The sequence below is a fragment of the Rhincodon typus genome, chromosome 17, assembly GCF_021869965.1.
Source record: "Rhincodon typus isolate 14 chromosome 17, sRhiTyp1.1, whole genome shotgun sequence".
NCBI classification, from domain to species: domain Eukaryota; kingdom Metazoa; phylum Chordata; class Chondrichthyes; order Orectolobiformes; family Rhincodontidae; genus Rhincodon; species Rhincodon typus.
Genome location: NC_063348.1, coordinates 10506849 through 10530274, shown reverse-complemented (window position 1 = coordinate 10530274; position 23426 = coordinate 10506849). Strand labels below are relative to the sequence as shown.

Sequence of the window (23426 nt, the reverse complement as noted above, 5' to 3'; positions counted from 1 at the left end):
AGGATTATAATGCCTGCTACCCAATCCATGTGATTCTGGTCACTGCCTGCCATTCTTGATGGAACATCTTGTGACAGGAGGTTAATTTCTCCCAACAACTGTCCACCTTTTCGACATTAATGTCTAATTGTAATAAAGAAAATGAAGACAGAAAAAATGAATAAACTGGCCCATCAGTCAGTCACAAAACACACTCCAGCACAGGTGAATGTTTTAAATGTTTATATTGTAAATAATATTAAAGGTTAAAAGTTACACCAGCCATAGCATTATTGGAAAGATTACAAGAAGTTCATTTTAATATATGCCCTGACCTTATCTGCTCTTTTGTTAAATAATTCCATTATAAATAAATGTTATATCGTACCGATATTGTACCTTTCTGTAACATTCGACAGTGACAGCCTCATTGTATCTACTCACCAGACCCTGCCAGTACAAATATTAACTTTCATATGGGCTTGTTCGCTTTGCCAAGATCACATTACATTGTATAAATGGCCAAGGGTGAGGGAAGGGCTGTAATTCAATGTTGGGGTGTAGGTGATGTCAAAAAACCATTCTTGGGATTTTTGATATCAACCATTGAAAGTCAGTCACAGCATTCACTCAGCCATGTCACAGTTGTCTAGATATCTTACAATTTTACTTAAGATTTTGTAACAGTAGTTCAGTAGATCTCTCAACATATCAAGCTTTTGTATCCTGGCACAATTGGAGTCGCTGAGCTGAAGCTGGACACAAGGAAAAGCACATTTCTGACTTGGTCTACCACTAGCACCTGCACAATATTAAGATGAGTTATGATTTCTTTTTCACATTGTCATCTCTTTGCTTATATGGTATGTACATGCTCTACTTCAGGAAGGGAAACAGAAGAATGTTATACTGAAAATACAAGCACAGTGTAAATCTGGCATCTCTAGAAATACCGCTTTGGAATATTTACATCTTTAAGTCTGCAGCAACACACATTGCAGACCAGATTCTGGCGTTCACTTTATCTTGCATTGCCAATGTTCTTGTATTTGCACAATAACAAATGTTTGAAAGTCTTCTTAAAGGTAATGTTGCAGAGGGCATAACATGCTGGATTGACAGTGCTGTTGATATAGCACAGCCAGTACCCAATGACCCAAACAGTCTCAGGGACACAGTCATCACAGAAGGTGCTGATAAGAACCATGACATTGTAAGGAGTCCAGGTGAATATAAATGCCAGAAGGATTGCAAAGATTGTCCGCGTAACCTTTTTCTCCCTAGCAGCCACTTGGCGTCTCTTTCGCACTTGGCTTCTCGCAATGTTAGCGAATTTCCTGGCGACAATGCCAGGCTTGTTGGCTGCTGTGTTGTTGGTTGCATTTCCAGGCATGATCTCGATGGCGGTGACACATTCATTGCCAGTTCGTCTGGTGACTATCTTGATCCTTGACCATTTGGAGCTCTGCATTTTGGACAGCTTTGGAGCTTGTGCGTGCTGTATGACATCACTGGTGCATTTCTCTTTGAGACTGGGGAGGACAGTGCTGGCTGAACTGGACTCATTGGAGGTCTCCTTCTCCTCGCGATGGCTTAGAGACACCTGTTTCATGGAGGGCTTTTCCTCTACCTTTCCATTCCTCACCGTCTCACTGGAGGAGTCCGTTGCTGGCTTGGGAGAGTTGTTGTTATTCTGTTGCTTGCTGAAGTGACTCTTGAAAAAGTTGGAAGATCGAGAAGTATTCTCTTTCTGACTGTCTGTCCTGTGACTTTTCATTCTACTCCTGCTGGCAAAGGAGACTTGGACGTACAAAACAGTCATGATGACAACCGGCAGGTAGAACGCTGCAATGGCTGTGCCAAATGTCACAACAGGGTTGGAGAAGAATTGAATGTAGCATTGTCCTTTTTTCACCTTACGCCCGCCGACAATGAACTGCCAAAAGAGGATGGCTGGAGCCCACAAGATGAAGGAGAGTATCCAAGCTGCAGCTATCATCAGCCCAGCCAGCTTGTTGGTCCTTCGAGCCGGATAGGTCAGTGGCTTCGTGACACAGAAGTATCGATCGAAACTGATAATCAGAAGGTTCATAACAGAAGCATTGCTCACAACGTAGTCCAATGCTAGCCACAAGTCACAGACTACAGCTCCCAGAGGCCAATAGCCTTTAATAATGTAGACAGTGTACAAGTTCATGGAAAAGACTCCAATGATCAGATCAGCGCATGCCAAGCTGAATAAGAAGTAATTGTTAACAGTCTGCAATTGGCGATTAACTTTGATGGATAACATGACTAATATGTTGCCCACCACTGTGACCAAGCTAAGGGATCCAGTCACAACAGCTATGAAGATGATCTCAACAGTCTTATAAGGGCTGGTCATTGTCACTCCAACAGTTAAGTTTGAGTTGTTGGCTCCAGCATTCTCAAATGTTACATTCTCCATTTTCAGCATAAAGGTTTTTACAAATGTGTTATACATGGAACCTGGAATACACAATAAGGCATCATTAGAATGGTGAATACCTGCTCCTTCTCCCTGCTTAACCTAACAGTGGTTGACCTTGTACTGCTAGGTCTCCCAGTTTCTCATCCATTCTTTCCCTTTCTTAAGGATGACACAGTTGAATGCAAAAAAAATCTATTGTCACTGCAAAATATCAAATAATGAGCATTGCAAATATATGTTGTGGATGCTCTCACTGTGCACTTCATCAACAAATGTAATAAATGTATTATGTTAAAGTAAAGGTTTCATGAAGAACACTGAAACAGGGATAGGTGATTCAGCATTTTGAGTCTGTTCTGAACTTCAATGAAATCATAGTTGATCTGAATCATTAATCTATCCATAATACCATGGCTCTATATTCCCAGGTACTGAAGGTCATTAAAAATCTATCAACCTTAGAAGTAAAATTGAGTTAACATCTGCTGCTTTTGCTAGAAGCAGTTCCACAGTTTTACCGCTGTTGCGTGAAGAAGCATTTCCAAGCTTCACTCCTGAATGGTCTGGCTCTGAATTCTAATCCAGGGTTTCCTAGCAGCAGAAACGTTTCCTTCTATTTATCCTGTCAAATGGCTTTTAATATCTTAACAACATCAATTATCTTACTTCCTAATCTTCTATACTGCTTGTTTGTGTGATCTGAGCTCTTTTAATTTAAACATTACCTCTGGTCAATTCCTGCTGCGCTCATTTCATGATCACTATTTTGGCTTAGGGTCAGCTAGCTCAGTTGGTTGGATGGCTGGTTTGCTATACAGTGTAATGTCAACAGCTCAGGTTCAATTTCCACACCTGGCTGAAACCACCACAAACGTCTGGCCTTCTCAACTTTAGCAGTCACCTGAGGCATGGTGGTCCTCAGGTTAAACAATCACCACCAATCATCTGTCTCTAAAGAGGGAGCAGTCCTCTGAGTCTATGAGTCTGAGTTTAATTTAGATAAATGGGAGGTGCTACATTTTGGAAAGGCAAATCAGGGCAGGTCTTATACACTAAATGGTAAGGTCCTGGGGAGTGTTGCTGAACAAAGAGACCTTGGAGTGCAGGCTCATAGTTCCTTGAAAGTGGAGTAGCAGGCAGATAGGATAGTGAAGAAGGCATTTGGTATGCTAGCCTTTATTGATCAGTGTATTGACTATAGGAGTTGGCAGGCCATGTTACAGCTATACAGAATATTGGTTCGGCCACTATTGGAATATTGTGTGCAATTCTGGTTTCCCTGCTATAGGAAGGCTGTTGTGAAACTTGAAAGGGTTCAGAAAAGATTTACAAGAATGTTGCCAGGGTTGGAGGGTTTAAGCTATAGGGAGAGGCAGAACAGGCCGGGGCTATTTTTCTTGGAGCGTCAAATGCTGAGGGGGTGACCTTTTAGTGGTTTCTAAAATCATGAAGGACATAGATAGGGTAAATAGCCAAGATCTTTTCCCTGGGGTGGGGGAGTCCAAAACTAGAGGGTTTAGGTTTAAGGTGAGAGGGGAAAGATTTAAAAGGGACCTAAGGGCATCTTTTTTCACACAGAAGGTGGTGCATGTATGGAATGAGCTGCCAGAGGAAGTGGTGGAGGCTGGTACAATTACAACATTTAAAAGGCATCTGGATGGTAATGAATAGGAAGGGTTTAGAGGGAAATAGGTCTAATGCGGCAAATGGGACTAAATTAATTTAGGAAACCTGGTCGGCATGGACGAGTTGGACCGAAGGGTCTGTTTCTGTGCTGTACCTCTCTATGACATTTTGACTCTATGAGTTTGTAATCTTTTTAAATATCTGGCTTTATTTTTTATCAGATGTCGACCAGATGGTTACAAATTAAGACCTCTCTACAGCAATAACTCGTTCCATGATTTTTAGACATTTTCTTTACTTGATTCTCCCTGAAACCACAAACTGTTCTCCATACCCTAACCACAAGATCTAGGCCACAATCTGTTTGTGACTTATGCTCATGTCGGCTTCGAAGGGATTTCCTTTGTTTTGACTGTATCTGCAAGTCCCCTTTTTGCAATAGCATTCGTTAATTTACCCCTTGTTATGCTGTAGCTTAATCACACCATTTTCAATATACTCCACAACTCTATTGTTTTGAATCTTCCCAAACAGAATCACACAAGCAAAGCAAGCTAACAATAATATGTAGGTTTCTTAAAGTGTTGAAAATACTGAACTTTAGGCTTCAGCATTTGCTGAATACAGCATTTAAGCAACATTAATGAGAAATATGGAGTAAGAATCACCACAATAAAAACATTGCAACCAACTTCCCCATCTTGCGCTATTGTAACAGTTCTTATCAAGCTTCAAGTTCTCTCACTGGTTGTTTGTTAACATCATACATGGACTCAAAATTCCCCAGTTCTCTTTTCTGAGGTATCTATATGCCATCATTTTTTGGGCCTTTTCACTTCAGCTCACTATCACTGTTTTAAAGTCAGTTTCTCCATGAATTACGTGTCGGTGTCTCATTGCTTAAATTGTGCTGTTGTGCTCTTCCAACCCACTCTAATCCATTTGTCAAGTAGCTATACATATCTGAGGCCCTTTCTTGACTCCTGTATGATCTTATGAACTATGATGATGAACTTATCTCTCCATGTACAGTCCTGATGCTTCGGGTAGTGGCTCGATCACCAAGTTCACCGAGGAAAGACAAGGACACAAACATCACCAAGAGAAAGCTATCAGTTTAGTACTCTCACCTGAACTTCTCTCTTCACTAAAATGCATGTTAACTTCAATTGCCGTTTCAACCCATTATTCTAATTTGATTTTCTTCTGCCACTATTCTCCATCCCTAATTACCTCATCTCATCAAATTTTGCCATTTAACAATTAACACCTATCTAATTCCAGAGATCAGGAGAGATCTGTAGTCCACGGTAAATCATCTTATAATATTTTTAAATAGAAGTCAAACATTTCTGGCTGATTCAGGCAATACAGATTTTGTTCGTTCTTTCTCTAAGATGACCTACATATTTTAAACTTACTTTATAGCTCATTCTAGATATTTGATATAACTCTATGCAAATTTGCCCAAATTCAGAATTCTGTTTATTCCCCCAAAGTCACTAAATGTTTACATATTGAAATTCCTAAGAGTTTTCACAGTAGCTTTTCAATGCTGAGATGCGCTGTTGACGAATGGCTTGATGGTTTGAGGATGCCTCATCCATCACTGTGTTGCGATGCTGAAAGTTTGCAGACATGTTCAGAAGTTTGTACTCTTATCTGAAAAACAAAAATTATCCATCCATTCCACTTCAACCAGAATGGATCAATTAGTAGTGGTTTAAGGGGTGACGTGAAAACTCCATATCATCAGAATTTCCAAAATTCCAATTTTCCTATTACTTGGATACTTTCACACCAAAATACATTTACAATGAGCAAATCTTATCATCTGGAACTGAAGATTCACTCATGTGTTAAAACAACATTTAGAAGTTCACTGTGGCCAGAAAATGGAATTCCAAACATGATAATTTCCAATCCCAAGAGGTAAATATTTACTAAGCTTTTTGACCCAATCTCTAAATCAACATTTCATTGCAGATTTTTGCTGTACACAACCACTGATAGTTCCATAAAAGGACATTACATTAACCTTACGTATTCCACACTGATACAGGCACACACCATCTTTTCAAATTGCTATAGATTCCCAAAATGCAAAATAAATTCAAAACATTCCTGGATCTCAGGCTCCAGGAAACAAAACACAAGTATTATTCAAGATAACTTTTAACCACCAACGAACAAAATGCATTCAAACCAGACCACAAAGAGTTGACACTTAGCTTAGTGAACACAGCATCAAAAGCTGGTCTCTCTCTCTCTCTCTCTCTCTATCTCTCTCTATTTCTTTTTCCTTTGTAACCATTCCAGTTGCTTCCAGGTCTGAAAGCCTTTCCTTTTGGGAGGAGGTGGATCTTTAGACCATTTGTCTCTCATCTTTGGTGGTGTGGCCTCTTATCCGTGCCAGTTGACCCATTCATACTTGTATTCAGTCCTCCCTCCTTTTTCAGTTTTTTGCTGGCACCAAGTTTTGTGTTGCTTGTTGCGTAAGGGGCTAAACAGGGCTTAATGTTGCCACTGGAGTCAATGGAGGATTCAGCTTTCTTTCTCTTTCATATTTCGCTCTCCCATTTACTTAGTGAGGGGTAGTGTTGTCTTCTACTGGGCTCTGGGATAGTGGAGTTTGGAGGATTTAGTTGGGGATCTGGATTCTTTTGTTGGGAGGCTTGGGAGGTTTCCTCTGGTTCTTCCTGGCTCTTTTTGGTCCATTTCACTTTCTACCAGATAGCTTTCAATTGTTTTTTCAGCTCTGTTTTTTCCCTGCCATGGCTTGACTTCTGTATCATTCCATTGTTGTATCTGTTCCATTAGGACAAGGGACCATCTTTCCACCAGTTTGGGATTGGGAAGGTTGTGGGCTGCCCCTTGTGTACATTCATGTTTAACTACACCCTTGTCATCCTTTGTTTTTTTTCCTCTTTATGGCTCCTGATCTGTACTGGCCATAAATCAAATGATTGGTCCATTTCTTCAGATTCACTGGAGCTGAGGTCTTGGGGTATCACATAGCAGGTATATAGGGGAATGCTTGGATATGGTGAGGGGAAGGATTTTTCATTACTGAAGGTTTCTCCTTCTCAGCCAATTTTTGTTTTGTCATTTTAAGTTCTTCACAAACAGCTTTCAACTGTTCCTTTAGATGATTAATTTCACGATTATGATTAGATTGGTCTATGATTTCTTGTCGCTGTTTAAATCGTCACATCACAAATAGAGACCAGTGAATTCTTTTTTTATCTTTTGATCGGGCAGTTTATCCCAAATACGTTTAATATCATCCAGGGACCATTGCCCCATGGAGGTTCCATACTTCTGATAGATTTCTGTCAAGGTTTTTGAGACGTCAAATTCTAGTTCAATGTATTGCTTTAAATTTTGGAGAACTTCATCTTCAGAAATATCAAGCGGGACCTGTCGTCCTTTCATTGTTGTAGGTAATTCAGACTTAGATATTATTTCTGGATATTTATATGGACTTAGAGCCAATGGGACTCAATGAGCCGTAGGCCAGAGAACACACTCTCTCTGCCAATTACAGACATCTGTATATATTATGGGCTCAAGTCAGCGATTGCGGACAGGTTATGGATCATGTTAGATGAAGTGGATACAAGCTTTCACTATCAACTGAGAATTTTTAGAATCAGGGCAATAGTGCGTAGGGAGTCTTCAAAGTTCCAACATTCTCCTTAGTGATCCTGCCGACTATGCCGAATTGTTGGATTCCTTAAAAATAATAAGGAACAAGACCACGATCTTTTTAAATATCCAGCTTCATTTCTTATTAGATGTCAATCAGATGGTTACAAGTTAAGACCTCTCTACAGCAACAGCTTGTTCCATGTTTTTCATACACTTTTTTTTACTTGATTTCCCATCTAAATTGCCCATAGTGCCCAGGGATGTTTAGGTTAGGTGGGTTAGACATGGGAAATCAGGGGCGGGATTATGGGTCTGGGTGGGATGCTGTTCGGAGGGGCGGTGTAGACTTGTTGGGCCGAATGGCCTGTTTCCACACTGTAGGGATTCTATGATTTCTATGATCCTCCCTGAAACCACAAACTGTTCTCCATACCCTAACCACAAGATCTAGGCCACAATCTGTTTGTGACTTATATTGGCTTTGGATGGGTTTCCTTTGTTTCGACTGCATCTGCAAGTCCCCTTTTTGCAATAGCAGTTGCAAATTTACCCCTTGGGGAGGCAATAGCCTGGCGGTATTATTGCTGGACTGTTAATCCAGAGACCAAGATAGCGTTCTGGGGACCTGGGCTCAATTCCTGCCATGGAAGATGGTGGAATTTGAATTCAATAAAAATAATCTGGAATTAAATATCTAATGATGACCATGAAATATTTTTCGATTATTGGAAAAACCCATCTGGTTCACCAATGTCCTTTAGAGAAGGAAATCTGCCATCCTCACCTGGTCTGGCCTACATGTGACTGCAGACCCCAGCAATGTGGTTGACTCTCAACAGCCCTCTGGGCAATTAGGGATGGGCAATACATGTTGCCTGGCCAGTGACGCCCTCATCCCGCGAATGAATTAAAAAAATACCATTTTTCAATGTGCTCCACATGATCTCTCACTTTAATCTGTTGTAATCTATCTGTCTCAACATTGCCCATCCTCTTTATCTATCAATTTCTCTTTGTAATTTTATTCTGCTGTCTACATGATTTAATATACCACAAATCTCTATGTCATTGGCAAACTTTGATATATGATTCCTGTCATTTCTAAGGCATTAATAGCCATGATGAATAGTTCAGCTCCCAATAAAAATCCTACGGGACATCATTCCCTTCCAGTTCATGAATATTTTTATTGAGCCTACTCTGTCTTTTCCACCATCTAACCAGTATCCCATACAGACCAATAATTTGCCTTTAACTTGATTAGTTTTTACTTCAGCTGGCAGGATTAAGATTTAGCAAATAACTTCTGGAGGTCCATCTAAACAGCATCCAGAGACAATCCTCAGTTTACTATTTCGCTGCTTCCTCAAACAAATCAATTTGATTCCACTTGGCATTACTTACCTGTTACAAATCCAACTTCATAGATGCACTCTCCCTGTGGCAGTCCAAGGGGGAAAGGTGGGATAAATAAAGGCAGAGTTTGCTGGAGGACAAAATAGAGAGTGAGATGAAGCAGAAAAAATACACCTAAGGCTGAATTCGGATTAATAATACAACGGAGATATAGGCTGGGCTTGGACAGGGGTGGGGGAGGTGCTGTGCACAATGGTGAAAAAAGAAACAAGGGCAACAAAGACAAAGTACAGGAAGAGACTGACAACCAACATTCATTATATTTTAGGATTTCCTTTTATCAAAAAAAGATGGCAAACAGAAGAGCAAGGCCGATTTGGGACCAAAAAGTGTAATTAAGCATGGATACACAGGGCGTTACTGGGATTATATGAGTACTCTGCATCCACCTTTGTCAAGGAGGATGATACTGCTAAAAAGGGCTAGTTGTACTTGTGCTGTTAAGTTACTAGGACTGGATGGGTTGTATCAAGGATACTGAGGAAAGTTATGGAGGTATTGGTGATAATCTTCCAATCTACCTCCAACAGTGATGGCAGCAGAGAATGACAAACATGGTATCCTTGTTCAAGGAAGCATGTAAGAATAAAATCAACAAATGCAGCCAATGCAGTTTAACACAATGATAGGAAAATTTTAGAAATGACAATCCAGAACAAAATTAAGTCATTTGGAAAACTTCCGGTTAATTAAGGAAATCTAGCATGGATTTATTAAAGGCAAATTGTTTTTAACTAATTTGAATTGTACTTTTTGCTGAACAATGAGAGTAGATGAGCATAATATGATTGACATAATGTCTGCAGACTTCCAAAATAATTCTGATTATGTACCACAAAATAGGATTTTATGCAAGTTTGAAGTCCATGGAATATAAGTTGGACAGTACCACTATGGATACAAGGTTGGTTGCCGGGAAACAGAGGGTAATGGTGAATGAGAGATAGTAGGAACTGCAGATGCTGGAGAATCTGAGACAACAAGGTGCAGAGCTGGATGAACACAGCAGACCAAGCAGCATCAGAGGAGCAGGAAGGCTGACGTTTCGGGCCTAGACCCTTCATCAGAAAATGGTGAATGGTAACGGTGACTGATTGTTTATTGGACTGCTAGGTGGTACACAGTGAGGTTCCCGGGAGTCAGTATTAGGTCATCCCTTTTCCTAACCTAGACTTGCATGGGCAGGGTACAATTTCAAAGTTTGCAGATGACATAAACCTTGAGAGTATTGTGCACTCTGAGAAGAATACTGATAGATTTCAAGAGGACATAGGCTCATGGAATGCGTAGCAAATCTGTGGCAAATGAAATATAGTGCAGAGAAGTATGAACTGATCCATCTTGGTACAAAGAATGAGGAGAGACTCTGTAAAATAAAGACGACAACTCTACAGGAAGTGCAGAAGCAGAGGAACCAGAGGTAAGCGTGCACAAAACAGGGCAAAAAGTACTTAATGAGGCATATGGGAGCCAGTCCATGAAGTATAAAAACACGCAGGGTTTGGTTAAGTCTTCATGAAACACCTCTGGGCCCTATACTTTAGGAAGGATTTGAAGACATGGAGAGGGTGCAGAAAATATTGATAACACAGTGTAGAGCTGGAGGAATACAGCAGGCCAGGCAGCATCAGAGGAGCAGGAAAGCCGACGTTTCGATTCTTACTATCTCTGAGTGCAGAAAATATTTATCCCATTGGTTCCAAAGATGAGGAACTCCAGTTACGAGAATAGTTTGAAGAATCTGGGTCTGTTCTATTTTAAGCAGGGAAAGCTAAAGGGCACAGGTCAGTTGTTGGTCAAGTCTTTCTAATTTCTGTGCTAATGCATTCTGCCAATTTATGTGTTGTCCATTAAAATTTCAAATCCTCTCTTCTTCCTCAATTCATAGAGTATTTGCTGATCCCATTGCCATAGCTTTAGCCTCTTGTGCTAACATCCTAAAAGTATTGTTATTCAAAGGCCTATCCCTTTTCTAATGGTCCAGTTTCCCTAATCTTTATACATTGAAGGTCAAAGGTAAAGTCATGGGGGAGTTACAAAATTGTCCAATGCCCAACATGTGTAATATGCCGAGGCAAAACAAAACATAATAGATGCTGGAAAGGTAAGAAAGAGAAACAGAAAATACTAGAAATAGTCAGGTGGCTTTTGTTGAAATGGAAATGGAGTTGGAGGTGGAGGGACAATGAAAAATAATGGGAGAGACACGTTGGGATACCGCCACGACACATTCTGGAAGCTGGGGACGTTTCTCAGGGATGGGTTAGGAAAATGATCAGGTGCTCATGTTAACAGAAGCAGCCAACCAACTAACTCTTTTGCGAGAGATAGTAGGAACTGCAGATGCTGGAGAATCTGAGATAACAAGGTGTAGAGCTGGATGAACACAGCAGGCCAAGCAGCATCAGAGGAGCAGGAAGGCTGACGTTTCGGGCCTAGACCCTTCTTCAGAAATGGGGGAGGGGAAAGGGGTTCTGAAATAAATAGGGAGAGAGGGGGAGGCGGATAGAAGATGGATAGAGGAGAAGATAGGTGGAGAGGAGACAGACAGGTCAAAGAGGTGGGGATGGAGCCAGTAAAGGTGAGTGTAGGTGGGGAGTTAGGGAGGGGATAGGTCAGTCCAGGGAGGACAGACAGGTGAAGGGGGCAGGATGAGGTTAGTAGGTAGGAGATGGGGGTGGGGCTTGAGATGGGAGGAGGGGATAGGTGGGAGGAAGGACAGGTTAGGGAGGCGGGGATGAGCTGGGCTGGTTTTGGGATGCGGTAGGAGGAGGGGAGATTTTGAAGCTTGTGAAGTCCACATTGATACCATTGGGCTGCAGGTTTCCCAAGCGGAATATGAGTTGCTGTTCCTGCAGCCTTCGGGTAGCATCGTTGTGGCACTGCAGGAGGCCCAGGATGGACATGCCATCTGAGGAATGGGAGGGGAAGTTGAAATGGTTCGCGACTGGGAGGTGCAGTTGTTTAGTGCGAACCGAGCGTAGATGTTCTGCAAAGCAGTCCCCAAACCTCCGCTTGGTTTCCCCGATGTAGAGGAGGCCTCCTCGGTTCGCACTAAACAACTGCACCTCCCAGTCGCTAACCATTTCAACTCCCCCTCCCATTCCTCAGACGACATATCCATCCTGGGCCTCAGTGCCACAACGATGCTACCCGAAGGTTGCGTTCATCCAGCTCTACACCTTGGTATCTAAGTCTTTTGCGAGCCCAGTTTTGTCGTCTCCCTGGAATTTTGACACTAGCACAATGCCCAAGCATGGAGGCCACCAGCTCAGTGGAGGTGGGCTTCCTGAGGCAGGCTGGGGAGTGAGGCATCGAAGCCCTTGCCAATGAGATTGTGGTCAGTGTTTATTGAGTGGATGGGTTTCCCCTTCATTCGTGCTGGTTTCAAACAAGTTTATTTCTGCGATACAGTGCAGATCAGTGAGGGTGCCACCCACTTAACTCAATGACAAACACAATTGCAGTGAATTAGGAGACAGCTCTCTCCAAGCCGGCCTTACTGCTGGCTGTTGTCAGCCTGGGATACCTATTGATCGAAAGCATTGTGATTTTGAAACCCTTGGGAAAATGCAGACCCACAGCAATAACCTCACGTATCACTGGAAATAGTTAAATATTTAACGGGTTTTTTAAAAGCACAGAAGTATTGCAAGGGGGCAGTGGTGTATATCAACATTACTGATGTGAGTAATTATAACTCTGTTAGATTGTTTAAAGATGTATAAACAAGAGGTAAAAACAAAGTTCAGATAACAAAAAGTGATCTAAATACTATAGGAGAGGGGAATATTAAAGTAAATCAAATAGTTATAGCGTACTGACAAGTAATGGGTGATTTTTAATTGTCATATAGATTGAGAAGAGCAGTGAAGCACATCTACAAGGTATTAAATTTCTTGTGCCAGATGTTACGGTGAAATGAGGAAGGATAATTAGATCAGAGGTTATAAATTGAAACAAATGAAAAATAAACTCAATCAATAACCAAGGAACTTTTTCATGTAAACAGTAATTAACGGATAGGAGAACATGCTAGGCAAAGTAGTTAAGAATCAGATTTAGGGACATTCAGGATACAGTAAAATCTCACCATTCGCAAAGCTTTAGAGTCATAGAGTCACACAGCACAGAAACAGACCCTTCTGTCCAACTTGTCTGCACCAACCAGATATCCCAATCTGACCTTGTGCCATTTGCCAGCATTTGGCCCATATCCCTCTAAACCCTTCCTATTCATATACCCATTCAGATACCTTTTAGATCTTGTAATTTTACCCACCTCTGCCACTTTTTCTGGCACTCACTCAGTACACTCACCATCCTCTGCATGAAAAAGTTACCCCTCAGGTCCTTTTTAAATCTTTCCCCTCTCAAACCTATGCCCTCTAGTTTTGAACTCTCCCACGATGGGAAAAAGACATTGACTGTTCACCCTGTCCATGCCCCTCATCATTTTATAAACCTCTATACGGTCACCTGCTCAGCCTCCAATGCTCCAGGGGTAAAAAAGCCCCAGGCTATTCAACTTCTCCCCGTAACACAAGTTCCTGGAAAATTTTGCAAATGGGGCAAAATTACAAACTGTGAAAATATTTTATTATTGGAGTCAAGTGGATAGGTTTCAACCAAACAAAATTATGATACCTAAAAACATTGCTTCTGCAAATAAAAATGATATGAATAAATAACATTCAGTCAGCAGTGAGTTGCAGTTAATGAACACCAGGCTGATTACAGAGCGTCTCTGAACAGAAACATCGAAGAGATTTGTTCATTTTTGAACCAGAATTTAGTAAAATCTTATAGGAAACGGTTATTTTGGTCATTCTCCTGGGAGAGTAGAGCTGTCTCTGGCACTCTGGCCAGCTATTAGAAGCACACAATAATCTGATTCTTGCTTACTGCAGGAAAACAGAATTGCCGGTGCCAGAAATCTGTTGACACATAAGATGGTCATAGAATAGGCAGAAAACAGTTAATTTTAGTGTTAAATAATTGCTCATTGTAGATATTTTTAATTAACCTGTTCAGAGCAGGTGGGACTTGAACTAGGCCTTTCGGATCAGAGGTAGCGACAGAGGAATCCCTCAGTTTCTAATTGTAAGATGGGGCTCAGCACAATATGACTGATATGTGTTGGAGAGTGAAAAATCAAACAAGTCATTTGCAAATTAATGTCACAAAGTAAGGTGTGACTCTTCAGTATGTTCTAGCCTGGGGATATCATGTCCAGGGTTAAACAATAGCAGGCTTATTCATCTCATAGAATGAAGTAGCTGGTGAAGCTTCCTTGTGCGCTGAGTGGTGTCCCATGGCAACGGTGGACAAGTGAACTTTGACACTGCAGTGGCAATACAGTGCACAGAGCGCTTCAGAGCGAGTGAATGAATTCGCGAGTGATGAAGATGCATAGACCTTACAGTCCGGTTTAACGATCATCTGAGAAAGATGCAATACTGAGGAATGAGCTTTGTTGAGTCAAGCAAGCAGCATTTTATCATTAACACTTTTATCTTGTCTGGAATGATGAGATAAAATTGCCTCCCGCTGGCTGTGAGGAACTGCAGTCAGTCCTTTTCTCATTGACAATGGGATAGGGACACACTGCTGTGTTGAGGGTTGTAATTGCTATCAGTTACTGGGAGGTTCCAAGTGGTATAAAAAATTAGAAAAATTCTGGACAGAGTAATCTATTGAGTCTGTTCCATGTGAGAGTGATGCCTTGACAATATTTATATTCCCATCTTACCCAGTGTGATTTCACCCAACAAATAAATGACCGTTTCTGGTTCTTGCACAATACAGGTGCGCCAAACTCCACTGCTGCTATCTCCCTTAGGGAAGGGATTGCTGCAAGCAGAGACATTAAAGGATGTTATCTTCCAGGCCAAGCTTTTACAGGAAGCTTTTCCTGCAATTCCCCGAGGTTGTATGTTAGCCCAGGATCCGGGCAAAAATGGAAGGGCTAGCACTAAATTAAAAATGCCTGAATGACTACAATCTGGCACCGTTTTTGATACTGAGCAGATGTCTTCCAGCTTCGAGCAACTGCTTCACTTTTAAGACTGGATAATATATTACCTACCCACTCTCTTGTTTCCTATCAGACTGAGTCACTGCCAGTATGCACCTTGCTGCTTGGCCAGTAAAGCACTTCACACTAACTATACCTGAAGCAGGATTCATTTTTCAGCGTAAACAATTCTTGCATACTTGGTTGCCAGCCCCAATTAGCTATTTGTGCAATCTGTTCCTCTTTACTGCTGTCGTTCTTTTTTTCCCATCAGTATAACTGAAAGCTTTCTGATCTCTTTCAAGATTTTGTCTGTATTTAATCCAGAAAATGTCTTTAATCCTTGAAATATCTGATTAGATCAGATGGGAGAGTTTCTTTTGCAGCCTATCATCCATTCATTGGACCTTGTATGAAGAATGTGATATTGTCAAGTATGCTAGTTTAATTTAGTTGAAAAGACCATTCTATTTTTTTTAACAATTCCACTTGTCTATAGTCCCACTTCATTGAAATCCTGCTGCAGAACTGAACCAGCTCTTACTGAGTATGTGACAGTAACAAAGGTAAACCAGCCCATGTTGCCCTTATGAATTGCCATCCTCCCCCAGTTCCTCTGTTGTTCAACTGATGGTACTGTTTTCACCTGGTTTTATTCCTGTCTATGTAATTATAGCCAATGAATCATCTCTGATGCCATCTCCCTCAATTCTGCACCATTATCTGATTTTCCCTAAAGAATGCTCATTTGCTCCCTTCTATTTTACAACTACTGACCCACGGCAGCATTATCTCGAAACATATCAGTTTCTACATGCAGACTGATGACACCTAGCTCTACCTCAGCACTTCCTGTCTTGACCCCTGTTATGGACCACACCAGAACCCCACCCCACCTCAAAATAGTTGAAGAAGTTAGCCTACACCCTAATGTTTCTCTTATTATGAAGATAAATATGAAGTGCTGTGTTCCAGGTGCAATCGACTGGTTAAAATACTCGGCATTAAGCAAAACACAATTTATTCAAACACCACAGTTAAAATATGACAAAAGAAAGTAAAACTTAGAATAACTTACCTCTGCTGGAAAACTTAACGGAATAATAGATACAGTAACTATTACTAATTAACTATTCCAATATAGCCACATTCCATAAACACACCCCTTTGCAAAAAGGCAAATTCAGAAATCAGAATTTTTTCACGTGCAATGCCTGTAGTGGGAAGAGAAACCCCAGCTTCCAGCTTTAACTGAGAGTGGGGAAACATAGCTTCAATTCTCCAAGACTCTAGCAGCTTCTGCTGAATCTAAAAGCTAGAAAAAAAAACCTAGAAATCCTGGTCTGTGAGAGCGGGCTGCACCCATCCAGGTTGCTTCTGTAGTTCCAACTTCAAAAAAAAATCTAATGATGACTGTGTATCCATTGTCGATTGTTGGAAAAACCCATCTGGTTCACTAATGCTCTTCAGGGAAGGAAATTGCCATCCTTGCCTGGTCTGGACTACATGTGACTCCAGACCAGCAGTAATGTGGTTGACCCTTAACAGCCCTCTGGACAATTAGGGATGGCCAATAAATGCTGTCTAGCCAGCGATGCCCACATCCCGTGAATGAGAAAAGAAAGAAAAGACCCAAGGCCTCACAAGATGTTTACGTTATCACAGACTGCTCAGAACCTCTCCTTCAATCTCTCTCTGAAAAGACACCAAGACAAAATACACGTCTTAAAGCCACAGTATTGTCATACTCCTCCACTGAGTCTACATTGTCAGGGTGGTTGTCCATCATTGGCGGTGTGTGAACAAAAATTTCCTTTAACTAATTATTGGGGACAGATGAACAAGGGGCATCAGTAGGGCCATTCAGTCACTTGAGTCTACTGTAGTATTGAATAAATTGAAAACCGATCTGATTGTAACCTCAAATCCATATTGCCACCTCCCCTGATAATCTTTCATCCTCCTTCTTAACATATATCTGTTCAACTCCGACTTAAAAAATATTAAGACTGTGCCCGCACAGCTTCTCAGGAATAACGTTCCCAAAGTCTCACAAGCCTCTGAGAGGAAGGAAGTTGTCTCATCTCTGTTTTAAATGGATTCCCCCTTATTTTAAATAGTGACCTCTAGGTTTTGATTCTGTCATAAGAAGAAGCAGCCTCTCCACATCTTCTGAGAAAGGGTCACCTGACCCGAAGCGTTAACTCTGATTTGTCTTCACAGATGCTGCCAGGCCTGCTGAGCTTTTCCAGTAATCTCTGTTTTTGTCCCTTCGCATCTATTCTGTGAAAACTGCTCAGGTTTTTATGATTTAATCAAGAAAGAAGAAAACCATTGGCATCGGTCTCCTCCACAAACTCTGTTTCTGACCATAAGTTTCTACTTTCTCCCTTTCTCAACCAAATCGTTCACAACCTTTTGTCATATTTGACACTGAGAAGAGCTTCTGGCTACAAATCCACATGATCACTAAAACGCATATTCCTATCTCTGTAACATCATCCGACTCTGCACCTGCCTCTGCTCATCTGCAACTGAAACCCTCATTCATAACTTTGTCACCTCAAGACCAGACTCCTCAAATTCACACTCTGTAAATGTGAGATCATCCAAAATTCTCCCACCAAAGCCTGTTCACCGATCACCCCCATGTTCGCTGATCTTAAACAATATATCAGTGTTAAAACTCATGTCCTTGTTTTCAAATCCCTGCCTGGATTTGCCACTCCCTTTACCGTGTACATTAATATCTCAATGTATAATCTGTAATCTCACTGAGATGTACAAAATTCCAAGATGTTTGCACTTCTCTAATTCTGGCCTCCTTAGCCTTCTTGTTTTTAATTGCTTCACCAATGATAACCTTGCCCTCAGCTGCCACATCTCTTAGGTCTGGAACTGCCTTGTCAAAAGCTCTCTGTCTATCTTTCTCACATTAAGAAGCTTCTTGAAGCCTACCCCTTTCACCAAACTTTGATCATCTGTCCTAAGATCTCTTCATGTAGCTCCATATCAAATATTGCTCCATAAGTCTCCTGTGAGGTGCCTCAGCTTGTTTTATTACCTATAAATACAAGTTACTGATGATGAAAACAAATAAATGATTCAGTTTAATTTCTGCAGTGGTGTAAGTTGGATGATAACTAGTTGAGGGGGGGGGGGCCTTTAATATCTCTTAATTATTGTCACCAAAAGAGTCTGTGTGCAATCAGCCTCTTCTAATATTTTACCGTGTCCTAATGATAAAACCCAGCTTGTAGCTGTTGCGTTCTTGGAATTTGCTACCTGAAATTTATAAACCTGCATCAAATCTGCACTTTGATCCATTGCTGATGTTATGTTTCTAAACTGCCATTTGTGCACTATTGCAAAGTTGGGTAGAGTGCTTGTGGATTGGAAGGCAGGATGTTAGAGTTTGATGCTTGCAAAATGATAGCGGGGAGAAGTGTGTGTCCCTTTAAAAGATGATGTACTTTTTCTTGGCTTGGAGATTAATAAAAAATGCCTGCAGGCAGCAGCTTGTGGATTTTCAGGTGCACAGAGACCCCCTGAATTGAAACATTTGTATCAAAAGGCTGTATGGTTAGCAATCCAGGCAGCAGTTTTGTTTTGTTAGCAAGGCAACCAGTTTGAATATCAGCCAATTAATTTAAACCAGGCACTTAGAGACTAAAAAACAATTACATTTAAATCTGGTTTTGCCAACATAGGTCCAATCCTATTGTAAGAAATTGATATGTCATCAAGGGCATAAAAGAAGAGTGCATTGAAAATCCGGGTGAGAGCAACTGCCATCTGATAGTGTTAACAACTATTAGCTCTAAACAGAAAATTACTGGCTCCCACAGAATTCTCTAAGCTCTCAGAGTAAGCATCATCTAACTAAAGGTACAGCGGCATTCTTAGCTAGTATTTCTGACACAAAAATTCAATGGAGAAAGGCTTTCCTGACTGAAGATCAGCAGACAGGGCACAGGCATTCCAGAAGATGTATCCTGGCTGTAGTTTCGATAGACTAAGTCTTTTTTTTTATTATTTTGGTTTCTATAAGTGGGACATGTATTTATTGGCACAGCATACCATTAGAATTTTGCCTTATTTGGGAATAGTTAGTAGTTAAGGGGGAATTGTTCGGTTTGTTAACAGTTCAGTTAATCTGTTCACTGTTAGAATTAGATAAATAAATTGTTACTTGTTGATTATGGAGTGAGTGAAAGGAGTTTATTTCATTTAAAAACTGCTTTTTAACAGCTTGAGGGTGAGTGCCAGTTTATACCACTTTTCACACTTCTTTTAATAGTTTATAGGGCGAGATGAACCTCTCTGGGTGTTTCAGTTTTAGTTATCAGGGACGGGGTGGGGGTGGGGGGTGTGGTTCGACCTCCGCTTTATAACATGCACCTTTAAAAATCCCAAGCTAGCACATCATTTTGTCTTGTCTGCCATATTGATCGGTCCTTGGCTGGGCAATGTAGTAGTCTCAACAATTCAAAAGCAATAAAATTCCAGTGATTCATTCCAATTATGCTGGAACTCTGGAATTCAAAGGAAGACTCATATTAAATCAGTTTCTCTCTCCCTGGGTGCCGCTATACCTACTGGGATTCCCCACTTATGATACAAGTGCCCATATTGAAAGAATGGCTGGGGCTGAGAGGTTGGACATGTTGGTGTATGGTACCATGCTACATTCAATCTCATACCTGCTCCATGTATTACATGGCAAACACACTGCATGTGTTTCAAGTAAATAATCATGTGAGAAAGCAAAAGAGAACAGTTTTTAGTGTAGTCAAGGTGGATGACAGTCCATCTGACTAGAAAAGCAGGTGGAGTAAGTTCATTTCGTTCTTCTTCAAAGAAAGATAAAACACTTGGAATCAGAGACCCCACAGGGGATAATTGCAGTAACCACAGATCCACTGATTCAGAAATGTCATCCATCTGGCTTCAGTTTGCACCTCATTGGCATGATATACATTGCCCAAGAATGCACATTCCAAATCTTGACCTCCAGCTGAGGTGCATCATGTTGTGCACTACTAATTCCCTCTTTAAGTAAGAAATGGGAGACCATGTAGGAAAAGGCTTAACACAAGCAAATAAAGTCAACATGGCTTTGAGGAAAGGAAATCGTGTTTGAAAAATTTTGCGAATTCTTTGAGGATATAAACGGCAGAGTTGATGAAGAGGAATTGGCAGATCTAGATGTACAACTGGTAGATGTAGTGCATTTAGATTTTCAGAGGGTAGTCTATGGGATGCTATACAAAAGGCAAGAGTTCACGGTATTGGGGGTAATGTATTACGGTTGGTTACTGACCGAATGTGAGGTATTTAATCTAAGGTGTGTGACTACCTCCTGAAACACAGTGTCCAGGTAACACTCCCCCTCCCTGATATGTTACAGTGTTGAAGCTCAAACTCCAGCTCATCAACTCGGAGCTAGAGTTCCTCAAACAACCAACACTTTCTGCTGACATGGTGGCTATGAACCACAATGGGGCCCACCAACTCCCATATCATGCAAATACAACACATTGCCTGGCCTGGCATCTCTATGTTTTTATTTAGTTCTAAATTTGTTATTTTTAATTTTCTACTGATGCTTTAGTTTTTACTCTGTAAAATATTTTTCTTATTTGCCTTCAATCTGAAAGCAATTTATAGACAAATTAGCAGTTATTACCAAACAATGAAAGTACTGTTTGCTGTGATGTCACTCTCCGCTTTCTTCTGGACCCCTGGGCTTCAGATTCTCCTGTTCTATGGACACGTTGTCTCCAAAATCCCCAAACTATGTATGTATCACATGGGCTGTGTCTCACTTTGGGTGTGATCTTTCCCAACTCATGTAAAGCTTACTTATATATCCAGATTTGCTGATAATACATAAATAATCGGCAAGAGTAAATTATTAGGTTGAATGAGTCGACAATAATTTGGCCAATGGAGTTTAATGTAGAGAAGTTAATGTAGTTTGACGGGAAGGATCCAAAGACAGACTATTATTTAAATGGAGAGAGACTGCAAATAAAAAATTCAGCACAGAGGGATCTCAGTGTTCTTCTGTATGAAATACAAAAAGTTAGTGTGTAGGTGCAGCAAGAAGTTAAGCAGGTAAATTGATTTTGTCCTTCATTGTTATGAGTTTGGAGGTTAAAAATAGGGAAATCTTGTTACCACTGCAGAGGTCTTGATGAGACTGCAGCTGGAATATTGTGTACAGTTTTGGTCCCTGAATTAAAGAAAGAATATGTTGGGATTGGAAGAGATTCATTAGGCTGATTCCTATGATGAAGGCGTTGAGTTGTTAATTGCTAAACACGTTAGGCCTCTACTCATTACAGTTTAGAATAATGAGGGGTCATCTTATTGAAGCATGTAAGTTTTTGAGGGGCTTGACAGGTTAGATGTTGAGAATATATTTCAACTTGTGAAGGAATCTTGAATTAGGGGTCATAGTTACCGATTAAAGGGCATTCATTTAAAACAGAGATGCCAAAGAAATTTATTCTCTGAGGGTGGAGAGTTGTCTGTAATTCCTTACCCAAGTATTTAAAGAGGATGGACGTAGATTTATGACATTGAGGACCTGACATGAAACAGGAGTTGTGACGTGGGTTAGATCAGCCACGATCTTATAAAATAGCAGAGCAGGTTTGCGGGACTGAATGATCTTCTCTTACTCCTATGTCTTAAGCTTTTATGTTCTTAGGTTGTCATGTCAGTGAGGACATCTCTGTGCATTTTGAAAAAGTCATTAATGGCTGAAACCATGGTGTCATCTTCTCCCAGGAGCTGAGCAGGTCTCCAGCAGTCCCCTGAGTGTCAGTAACCTCAGATGTTTCTTCCTCAGCCATCTGCAAGCAATATGACCCTGAGTCAAATTCAGATAAGGTGTCCATATGAAAGTCTTGGAGAACGTGGAGGGTACAGGCGAAAGCCTCGCTGATGTGTTCTCCATGGGTCTCAGTAGCTTCCTCCTCACAAGCGGAGGTGGAGCTGGAGCTGAGGATCTCTGGTACTGACCTCTTTGTAGAGGCTCAATTGGTCCCATTGATGCTTGCATGATAGAAGAGACAATTAGTTGTCTAAGATAGTAAACGTTTGTGCAGATTAAGAATGAGTTGGAGTAGGGATTAATGGGAGAACTACAGCACGGTTTGTTTTTCACTGAGGTCTGCCTATCCCTACATGAACAATTGTTTTTTTCATGGGCTAATTTGAGAGTTGCGTCTTCATACAGAGTGAGGAACCCAATGTTAGCCACACCCCATCCTGCCAGTCTTGTCCACACAAACATGGGCTAATATTTCCTGTAAGGAGACAAAGAGAACGATCGGTTATGATGGAAGCGAATGGAAGAGCAGTTAGGGGTAATGCATGAACTGAAGAGGTGGTGTGGTGTTCCCAGTAAGTGAGTAGGAAATTCACAGGGTGGGCAGACTGAGTAGTTTGGTAGGATGGGAGTGGACATATGCAACAGTGATCGGTATACTCTGTAAGCTTTGATGAAATTAGTGTGTAGTGGCAGAGTTAGAGTGAGCAGTTGCCCCGTGAGTGCGAAGTAGCTGAGAAAATATGGTGGCAGTTTCTCACAAAGGATCATTGATTTTCTTCCTTCACTTCTTCACAGCCTTTCTGACTTGGGACACAGCACTGACCTGAGCAGATACCTGGGTGGCTTTGTCTGGTGCTGCAGTTTATTGTAGCAGATTGCAGATAAAGGCCTTCCCCTCTCTTCACCACCCGACCCAACATCATCTTCATGAGCCTGTCTACAATGCAGACACCCAGCAGGGTTGTAAATATGGTACCAGCAGCACGAATGCTGGAAGGTCCCATTATGGGTGAGCACTCTCCTGCTGCATGATCCCACGACAAGGCCGTCCAAGTGCTCGACTGCAAATGTAACGAGGTGAAGAGCAGAAGACTACAAGTGAAAAATCACTCTGAACTACAGTGGACCAGGAACCATGGATCTCACTCAACAAACACTTTACTGAAAGTGGGAAAATTTAATGCCTACTCTCAGTAAAAGGGACCATAAAGCGATATTGGGTGTCATTGGGGGAAAAAAAACCCAGCTGGTTCATTAATGTCCTTAAGGAAGAAAATCTGCCATTCTTACCATTTTATTTATTCACTTGTTGGACATGAGCGTCACTGTCCATCCCTAGTTGCCCTTGAGAAGGTAGGGGTGAGCTGCTTTCTTGAACTGCTGCTATCCATGTGCTGTAGGTTGACCCACAATACTCTTAGGGAGGGAATTCCGGGAGTTTG

At 41.2% G+C, this 23426-nt stretch overlaps 1 protein-coding gene across 2 annotated transcripts in view; it reads right to left on the bottom strand.

Moving 5' to 3' along the window:
- Positions 1-297: 297 nt before the first annotated feature.
- chrm4a (cholinergic receptor, muscarinic 4a) overlaps positions 298-23426 on the bottom strand; it is an 84125-nt gene continuing 60996 nt past the window's right edge. The window contains exons 1-2 of one of the 2 annotated variants that reach the window (XM_020537144.2): positions 9113-9188; positions 298-2469 (exon numbers count right to left, since the gene is read on the bottom strand). In XM_020537144.2, coding sequence (XP_020392733.1) covers positions 1001-2464 — 1464 coding nt within the window. In that variant the 5' untranslated portion in view covers positions 2465-2469; positions 9113-9188 and the 3' untranslated portion in view covers positions 298-1000. Of the gene's footprint in view, positions 2470-9112; positions 9189-23426 lie in introns of those variants that run through there. The other variant, XM_048607116.1, reaches the window with a different exon arrangement.